At 43.2% G+C, this 9,636-nt stretch overlaps 1 protein-coding gene across 1 annotated transcript; it reads left to right on the top strand.

Annotated features, from left to right (window-relative positions):
- Positions 1–3,294: 3,294 nt before the first annotated feature.
- Positions 3,295–9,062, top strand: fam136a (family with sequence similarity 136 member A). The gene is made up of 3 exons (XM_055662419.1): positions 3,295–3,439; positions 4,305–4,445; positions 5,302–9,062. Exons 1-3 carry the CDS (start codon positions 3,347–3,349, stop codon positions 5,488–5,490), a joined length of 423 nt encoding a protein of 140 aa, XP_055518394.1. The 5' UTR covers positions 3,295–3,346; the 3' UTR covers positions 5,491–9,062.
- The last annotated feature ends 574 nt before the right edge of the window (positions 9,063–9,636 follow it).

Genomic DNA, 9,636 nt, shown 5'->3' with positions numbered 1-9,636 from the left:
TCCAAACCAATCTGCTTACACCAGCTCTTCAGTCAATTGGGATTGCAATATCTCACACCGTTCACAACAATTATTCTCTCCTTCTGCTTCTTCCATAATCACCCTAAATCTGCATCTGATGGGAAATGATTATCCTACAAGCAGAAAAGTACTCTCCCCATTGCCTTTTTAACAGCTTGATGAAATCTCCCCTTTAATCCTTTACGATGTAAGCAAAATAATCACAATTTATAAAAGGCTGGCAGATGGAATCACAGATTCTCTGTAGAAATCGGGGCAATTGTTGCAGTGTAGCATTTCTAAAGGTGCAGGTAAATCTATACCTCAGGCAGTACAAATGTGCATTGCAATTGCCATATAGCATTGCATAAATAACAGTAATTTGTCACTCCTTTGCCTACAAATAGTGGTCGAAAGGCACTAAAATGTTGCCTACTTTACAACAATTATCCATTTGTTACCATGGAGATTTGCAAAGCAATCATTTGCATGATAGTTATTATCGGGCTAAATTAAGGCTTAATTAAAATATTTATGTCCTAGGAAATTGATGCTTAAGCAAGCTCCCACGGTAGGTCAAACAAAATTCAGCTCACTACGCTCAAAAGAAATTCACCAGGAGTTCAACGTGTTCAGCTATCAAGTGGCGCGTCAACTTTTGAACCAATTATTTTTCACATGAGAACTTTTATGGAAAGGTTTCATGGCTTAGCCGCCTGCAAATTTACAGAACTATCTGTTCTGGAGCTCATTCTGAGCTTGAACACAGAGCACTTGCGACACTTGTGCACGGAGACATGTGCAAGTTTTAAAATTGTGAGTTTGGTCAAATTGTCATCAATCACATGTATTGGCTGCCGATTGCTCAAAAGGGGGGAGCTATCTGCTGTGATTTGTATACAGAATTTAGTAATCGGGCCTGAAACAACTGAAGTGATCTTGTCAGCCGTCAGAAATAAATAAGCAAAAATCCATGAGCAGTTTCAATATATATTGACCAAGAAATGTATCAAATAATGTTATTGAGAATCGTGAGAGAACTGGGTACCGAATAATATTGTTCGTTAGATCTTCCAAGTAGGGCAGCTCCAGGTATCAATAGGCAAACTAGTCTGTGTGCGTTAACATTAATTGAACTGCAAACCTGGTGGTCACAATAGCTGGTATGATTGGATTCTATTATTCTGCCAACATACAATTATCTTGTTGAACATTGCACAGCACAGCACAGCAGCAATGCAGTATTTTGAAAGAAAGATTGGCCAGGTTTTCATGTTTTGACAGTCTTGATAAATATCCTAGGTACACAAAATTGCTGGAGAAACTCAGCGGGTGCAGCAGCATCTATGGAGCGAAGGAAATAGGCGACGTTTTGGGCCGAAACCCTGATAAATATCCTTGTACTTTCTCCCCTGGTCAAATGGACAAACTAACAATAGGTGCTGATTCCATTCAGAATTCAAGGGCACGCAGCTCACAGGTTACTGATGAAAAGATTCTGTGTGCCAGAATATATCAATGAAAAATGGTTGAGTGAAGAAACATATTAACATGGACATCCTTTCACCTTAAAACATTGACGCTGGACGCCCAGTGGCCGGCCCATCTCACTCTGAACTATTCTTCTGTAGTCTCCAGCAAGGTTCCAAAAAGGTCTAACGGGGAGCTTAGAGAATGGCACCTCATCTTCCAACTGCACTTTGGACTCAGAAATAAACCCGACTGCAGAGTGCTCGGTTTTTCAGTTTGTATCAGGACTAGCCGGTTCTGATCGAAGCTTATTCATCTGAAATATAGACTTCTTTTTTCTCTCTCCAGGGGTACGTTGTATCTTCTGCCCGATAAGAGAGAATTACTGGGATGTGTGATCCTTGATTATGTTGGCTGTTTTCCCAAGGCAGCATGAAGTGTACACGGAGTTGACGGAAGGCAGGCTGGTTTGTGTGATAGACTGGGCTGTGTACACAACTCTGCAATTTCTTGTGGTCTTGGGCGGAGCAGTTGCCAAACCAAGCCGTGAAGCATCTGGACAGGATACCTTCTACGCAGCATCTTGGTAAGACTGATTGGACTCACCAAATTTCCTTAGCCTTCTGAGGAAGTAGAATTGTTGGTGTATGTTCTTCATCATGGAGTCAATCATACAAATAGAAGAGGGAGTGTAGAGTTCCTCCCATTTTTATGCTCCTGATATCAATTCCAAATATTCCTTTCATAATCCCACCACTTGGTCCCCGTGTCTGAGTTTCCTGATGATTTGGAGAACACAATCCTGCCTTTAAAAACTATTGTGCATCTTTAATTTGAGAAACCAAGATGAATATATAAGATAAGTGGGATGCCACAGGCGAGGAGCTGTCAGGATGTGGATATAAGTGAGCAGGAAGAAAGATTAACTTTTATAAATCGATGAATTAAATATTGGTGACAAACCTCCTCCAGTTAGGCAGCAAAGAGTACTTCTGCCATCTTGCGTACAGGTTCTGAACTACAACTAAATGTATTTCCCCAAAGTAATATATTTTCTGGAGATTGGAGCAGCACCTGTAATCTAGACTAGAGTGTGACTTGGCGTTTCAGTGGACCAGGTAACAGGAAGTTGCACTTAAGGAATTCACAAATCACCACTGAAAATGTAATAGGTAGAGTAAGACAGGCAATGTTTCGAGTCAGGACCTTTCTATAGATTCTACCTCCATTCGACAGATGAAAGGAGAAGAAATGTCTGTGGGGTGGGGAAGCTGGGTACATGCGTACACATATATATATGTGATATATATATATATATATATATATATATTTTTATTTATAAGTCATATATATATATATATATATATATATATATATAATGGGAGTGGGAGATTGCATATATGTGTGGGTGTGTATATATATATATATATATATATATATATATACGTATATATATATATATATATATATATATATATATATATATATATATATATGGTGTATACATATATATATATAGGGTATATATATATATATAGGGTGTATATATATATATATATACACACCCACACATACACATATACACATATATATACACACATATATATATATATATATATATATATATATATATATATATATAAATATATATATAAATATATACATACAGATATATATATATATATATATATATATATATATATCACACATCACAAAGAGCAGAGGTCCCAGCCTCCTCGGGTGATAATCCTGAGACATTGTCACCTGAGGTGGGGACATTCAGCTGCTGCTGCTGCTCCGGGCTGAAGGGGGCGCCGGCGGTGGAGGACCGTTGGGTCAGGCCGGGTTGAGCCGGGCCGGGAGGCAGCGTGGAGCGATGGCGGGCGCCGAGTCTCAGCAGCGCCGGCTACAGCGGGCGGTCGACACCATGGTGCAGGGCCTGGAGAAGGAGCAGATCCGCAAGATGCAGGTGCGGGGCCGGGGTGGGGTGGGGTGGGGTGACCGTGGGGCCGCGCTCGATGGCGGCGGGCTCAAGGTGAAAGGGACAGAGGGCAAAGGGCAGCGCGGGCACCCTTAGATGTCCTCTGTCATAGGTGGGGTGGGAGGGGATGGGCATGCTGTCTCCCATGGGTGGGGTAGGGATCTCCCATGGGTGTAGGGATCTCCCATGGGTGGGGTAGGGATCTCACTTGGGTGGGGTGATCTCTCCCATGGGTGTAGTAGGTGCCCCTTTACATGGGTGGGGTAGGTGGGGTGATCTCTCCCATGGGTGGGGGCTCCCCTGTTTTAAATCTATATTTTAACAGCTGCATTCCTTACTCTAACTATGCGCTTCTTCACACAACGTTATTCCCTTTAACCTGTATCTGTACACTGTAGATGGCTTGATTGTAACCATGTATAGTTTTGTTTAGTTTAGAGATACAACGTGGAAACAGGCCCTTCGGCCCACCGAGTCCGCACCGACCAGTGATCCCCGCACACTAACACTACCCTACGCACACTAGGGACAATTTTTTACCTTTATACCAAGCCAATTAACCTACAAACTATGTCTTTGGAGTGTGTGAGGAAACCGAAGATCTCTGCGAAAACTCATGTAGGTCACAGGGAGAAGGTACAAACTCCGTACAGACAGCACCTGTAGTCGGGATCAAACCTGGGTCTCTGGCATTGTAAGGCAGTAGCTCTCCCAACACGCTGACGGGATAGCATGCAACAACCTTGGTACAAGTGACAATAATAAACCAAACAGATGAGATGTACCTTGAGGTACATGTGCGGTGTGGGGAATAAGTGAATGATATCACTGTGTGTTTGCTTTGCCTCCACAGGGAAGAATGTTTCGGTGCAGTGCTGACTGCTGCGACAATGGCAACTCGTCCATGGAAGAGGTTCATCATTGTATCGAGCGGTGCCACACCCCTCTCGCCAAGGCACAGGCTGCGGTCACCGGAGAGCTGGAGAGGTTCCAGGTAAGGACAAGACACTGCCGGCCACACGGATTTCTTAGATCACTCGGGAAGTTGTACTGCACTGTAACGTCAGTGGGAGGAGAGGTTTGGCGAATTGAATTTGATGAAATAAACTGCTTTGGATTTGGGGAGAGATGGGCAGTGTAAAAGGGAAGGATTTGTGGGATCACGATCGCATGTGGATTGGGCTGGGAAAAATCATAGACCATAAGATGCAGGAGCAGAATGAGGCCATTCGGCCCATCGCGTCTGCTTCGCCATTCGATCATGGCTGATCAATTTTTCCCTCTTAACCCCATTCTCCTGCCAAAGGGAATAGGCACCTCATTCAATCGGCAGCATATGGCACGGATTCACTGCCTGAGGAATTCTGCTCTCTCTTCCTCTCCACTCTTCTCACCCCCGTCTCCTAATCGATGGGGTTGGCTGAGGTAAATAAGGAAAAGGGGGTTTCCCTACATTAGAGCAAAGGGGACTTGACCGAGGGTGTTGAACATTATGATTGAATGAGGTGGGTTCGATAGAAAGAGTTTGATACTATGATTGGGGGTATCCAGGGCGAGGAGACCAAGATAATGCTTAGGTAAACAACTTTGACACCAGAGTGAGATACCAGACTGGAGAAAATGGATAGGTGATATTTTGCGTCGGGTCCCTTCAGACATCTGAAGAAGGGTACCGACCCAGGACGTCACATCCATTTTCTACAGAGATGCTGCCTGACCCGCGTAGTTACTCCAACGTTTTGTGTCTGTCTATACATAAGAGTGATTCTTTCTCAACACTGAACACCCGTTCTCGAGTTGGCAACGGAGGGGAAAGTATTTCCGACTGACTAGTTGCTCTCTTCTTACAGAACCGTCTGCAGAGGTGCATGATGGACTGCAACGACAGGGCAAAGGATGCCTTTGATTCAGGAGCGAAAGAGCAGGACGTCAAGCAGAAGGCAGAATTCTGTGTCACTAAATGTGTGGATGATCATTCAGTGTTGATCCCAAGCATGACCAAGGGTCTGAAGGATTCGTTAAGATCGATAGCAAAGTAAAGCCATGCCTTGCCCCTGAAGCATAATTTTCGGTTAAGGAGCAGTTGCTGCACCGAAGCAGGACCGTCGCAATGAACCAAATATTCCAGTGCAGCCCACTCAAGTGACTAGAGACTACAGCTCACACACAGCTGTGGACCCTAGGCTTCAGAGCAAAGGCAGGGTGGCCTCAGCTGCTGCTGCAGGCCGGTGGCAAAGATGAACAGTTGTCCAGGAACAGGAAGCACAGCTAGGGTGGGGTTACGACCTCTCGGCAGAGTCCGCACTACATTTCACAACGCACATGCTGTACAGTGAAAATCATTCTGGGGCGGTAGACTAAAATTTAATTGCTATAATTTCATCTAGACACTGACTCTTGCTGAGGTAGCACAGTCACGTACTAGACTATCCACTGAGTTACTCCAGCTTTTTGTGTCTATGTTCTGTTACCAATGCCTGGTCACTTTGTCACCTAATGTTGGGTGGTGAGCAGAATCTGCAGCCTGAGATACTTCCCTCTTTCCCATGTCCCCTTTCCTATTTTCCCATCCGCTGCCTGCTTTTTCCTCTACCTTTTCACCCTCCACTAGCAGAATTGGCTGATTCCTCTCTCTCTCTTTCTTCCTCTCCACTCTTCTCACCCCCTGTCTCCAAATCGATGGGGCTGGCTAAGAGTGACTAGTTGCTCCAAAGTCAATCTGTGTGCTGCTGTGCCCCTGCAGTCTCTGTCGCCACCCATGAGGGTAAGGGTGGGAGCAGACTCGTGAAGCAGATGATATTTTCACTGTCACCCTGTTAATTTGTGCTGTGGCTTTGATGATCATAATGTTATTCAATAACTTTTTTTGCTGTTGTAAATGTGCCTGTGACATTTTTCATCTGTTAACTAAACCAGTCTAGTTTGCAAATGGCAGTACATATTGAAATTGTTTTGTCACCATCTTTGCTTTATAGAGTATAAGTGAAAGCTGCCACAGCATTTTGCGTTCTGTAAAGACCCTGAACCAGGTTGAAGTTAAAGGTTGTAGCAAGGGTGCATTAAGTAGAGAGATCAACAACCTTAAACTCAGCTGCATTGTGGAAATATAAAGACTACTGATCTCTACCATCAAGAGAAGTTACTTCCAGAATCGCCTAGGTCAGAGAGTGACCCCACCAAAGTCATTGCCTCAGTATGATATGTGACTGAACACAAACTTGGCACTGCACCTGCCCCCCTAACAGGGCAAGGATGTTAGCTAAAGGTTAACAATAATGGAGTCAGACAAGAAAATATACTTATAATACAATAGAGAATGCTGGAAAAACTTGGCAAGTCATGCAGGCATCTGTGGAGGGAGAAGCAAAGTTAATTTTCAATGTAGCTTTAGGAATTTGTGTAATAGCCTGGACAAACGTATCAGCTGCATTTACAAAAAATTAACAAAAGAACTTGACAGCAGTTCTGATAACTATGAACAGTGCTTTTCATAAATAACTGACGTTAATAAAGTGGCGTTAAATGCACAATAACCTATGCCTCTCAGGCACACATCAGTTATTTCCTGAGCGGAGTGTACACAGGAAGTGTGGTAAATACAAGGCCTGATTGAAGAATGTCATGTAAATGCTGCCACACCAATAATATGTGTGGTATAAGGTATTGTACACTATAGTAGACAGGAAATGGCACTGCATTTTACAAGATATTAATAAACGCCTCTCTCTGTCGTGTTCTTGGACCAGTCCTTCCCCCAGCCTGAGCTGCACAGTTTGTCTCCAGCAGTCGCACCAGCAGATTCTGCTTGCACCCAATGTTCTTTGATTCGTCCATTCACTGTTTCCTTTTTGGCTCAAACCTATTTCAATGAAGGTTAATGAGGAGCAGACTGGTAAGAGGTAGCAGGAAAGATGCCAAGCATCGAGCAGTATTACAGGAGTGTCTTCCCTTTTTCCTGTGCCTTGAAGCATCATCGCAGCTAGAGCTGCAGATGGGTGTGGGGTGGAGACACTCGAGGTTTAGAATTCCCCCTCCCAAGATTTCTATCCCAGGATTATTATTTATCCATGCAGTAAAACTCGGATAATCTTGTGTGTTTATAACTCTGGTGTTGGATTGGCAGATTCTCAGGAATACCAAATGTTTAAGAAGGAACTGCAGACGCTGGAAAATCGAAGGTAGACAAAAATGCTGGAGAAACTCAGCGGGTGAGGCAGCATCTATGGAGTGAAGGAAGGCCACATTTCGGGTCGAGACCCTTCTTCAGACTGATGGTCTCGGCACGAAACGTCGCCTATTTCCTTCGCTCCATAGATGCTGCCTCACCCACTGAGTTTCTCCAGCATTTTTGTCGACCTCAGAAATATTAATGTTATTTCTATTAATAATCCAACACAAAAAGTTCTAGGTCGTAATGTGTTGAGAGGGAGTGCAGCCAATTCACCTACAGAGTAAAGTGTTAAACCAAGGTGACTTCCAACTGAAGACTTCCAATTGATTGGTATGGATGTCGGGGGTAATGAAGAGAAGGCAGGAGAATGGGGTTGAAAGGGAAAGATAGATCAGCCATGATTGAATGGCGGGGTAGACGATGGGCCGAATGGCCTGATTCTGCTCCTATAACCTATTAAGATGAGTTCCGAACCGAAACGTCACCCATCCTTTTTCTCCAGAGATGCTGCCTGACCTGCTGAGTTACTCTAGCACTTTATGTCTATCTTCCAACTATTTGGTTCATGCATTATCTGAGTTTTACTGTAACTTGCCTCAAATTGAAGTTCTGTTGTTGAATCTCAGTAAGAATGTTTTGAATATTTCCCACATGTAGGCACAGCGTGACTGGATAAAATGTAAGTGCTCTGATAGTGTCATTGATTGATTGAACTGTTGGATCTGCTGCTGTCCAAACCTCAGTCTTTGGTTTGCTGTTCTACCCCACCACCCAAAATAAAAGCACCAATTGGACATTTAGGATGGAGGAGTTCATTTTAGAATCTGCTGTGCTATTCTGAAAGAATTATGATCCTTCTACAATTTATATCTTGAATCATGGAAAAGCTAAATCAGTTGTTAATTTTGCTTTGCTCAAGGGCTGTTGTATGAGTGGGTGTGGTGGTCCTAACTTGGGTGACAGCACTGCCTGTTGCCACCGTTGAACCACATTATGTCTGGTCCTACCACCTCTAAACAAGCCTCTCGGTGGTTACAGGCCAGTTTAATAAACCATGCAAAATACAAAGTGCTGTGGGTCAGGCAGCATCTGTGGATGGAATGGGTAGGTCAGAATTATTTTCAGACTTTTACAGATCAGCATGAAGAAGGGTCCTGACCCAAACATTAATCTGTCCATTCCCTGCACATATGCTGCCTGACCTGCAGAATTCCTCCAGCAGTTTGATTGTTTTTGCTCAAGGTTCCAGCATTGGAGTCTTTTGTGTCTCCATTTAAAAACGACATTGCTTTTGACTGAATTTATGTGATAAGAAAGTAAACTTGAGAGATGTACTGTGAAACCTTCATGCAGCTTTTTGTTCTGTTTAGAGTTGATTTAACTGTGAAGTTTCCTGAACAGGTGTGTGTATAATATCAAATTAAAGAAATTTAACAATCCTCTGATGTTTGTTTCATGTGCCCATACCCCATATCTTTAAGTTGGATTTAAAAATGTAATTTGAAAGTTTACAGGTGAGAAAATCACATATTAGATATGTGCATTTATGAATATTTTGTGCATATATCTAATATGTGCATTTCTCACCTGTAAATTTTCACATTTCTCATCTGTAAACGTTCACATATATGCACATATGCATATTTTGTGCATATACCCTGCACAGAAGGTCCTGTATATTTCAGAAGGTATATTCACTGCATTTATTTGAGAGCATGTGTGGACCTCAAATAGAACCATAAGAGAGAATGGGAATGCCATGAAATCAGGCATAATTGAAAATACTTCCAGCCTTTTTGATACAAAACACCAAGGAGATGGACTGCATAGAAGACATGTGACAAGCCTGTGATGGACTTCACCACTTGTTGATGGACAAGAGCACAGCAGCTTCCATACCCGGCTAAGGTATATCCTATCCAAGTTACTATTTGTGCTTGCAGAAGTTTGAGAGAATCCTCGTGACCATGCTGGATTTTCTCAGATGCCTAAGAAAGTAAATAGGCTGGTGCAG

This window comes from Leucoraja erinacea, chromosome 35 (assembly GCF_028641065.1).
Source record: "Leucoraja erinacea ecotype New England chromosome 35, Leri_hhj_1, whole genome shotgun sequence".
NCBI lineage: Eukaryota > Metazoa > Chordata > Chondrichthyes > Rajiformes > Rajidae > Leucoraja > Leucoraja erinaceus.
Note: the sequence above shows the minus strand (reverse complement) of the source record. Positions and strands in the feature narration are given on the sequence as shown.

Coding starts and splice junctions, on each gene's coding strand:
- fam136a (XM_055662419.1), top strand. CDS start 3,347: ATGGCGGGCGCCGAGTCTCAGCAGCGCCGGCTACAGCGGGCGGTCGAC. Junction 3,440..4,304: donor AGCAGATCCGCAAGATGCAG/GTGCGGGGCCGG, acceptor TTGCCTCCACAG/GGAAGAATGTTTCGGTGCAG. Junction 4,446..5,301: donor GAGAGCTGGAGAGGTTCCAG/GTAAGGACAAGA, acceptor CTCTTCTTACAG/AACCGTCTGCAGAGGTGCAT.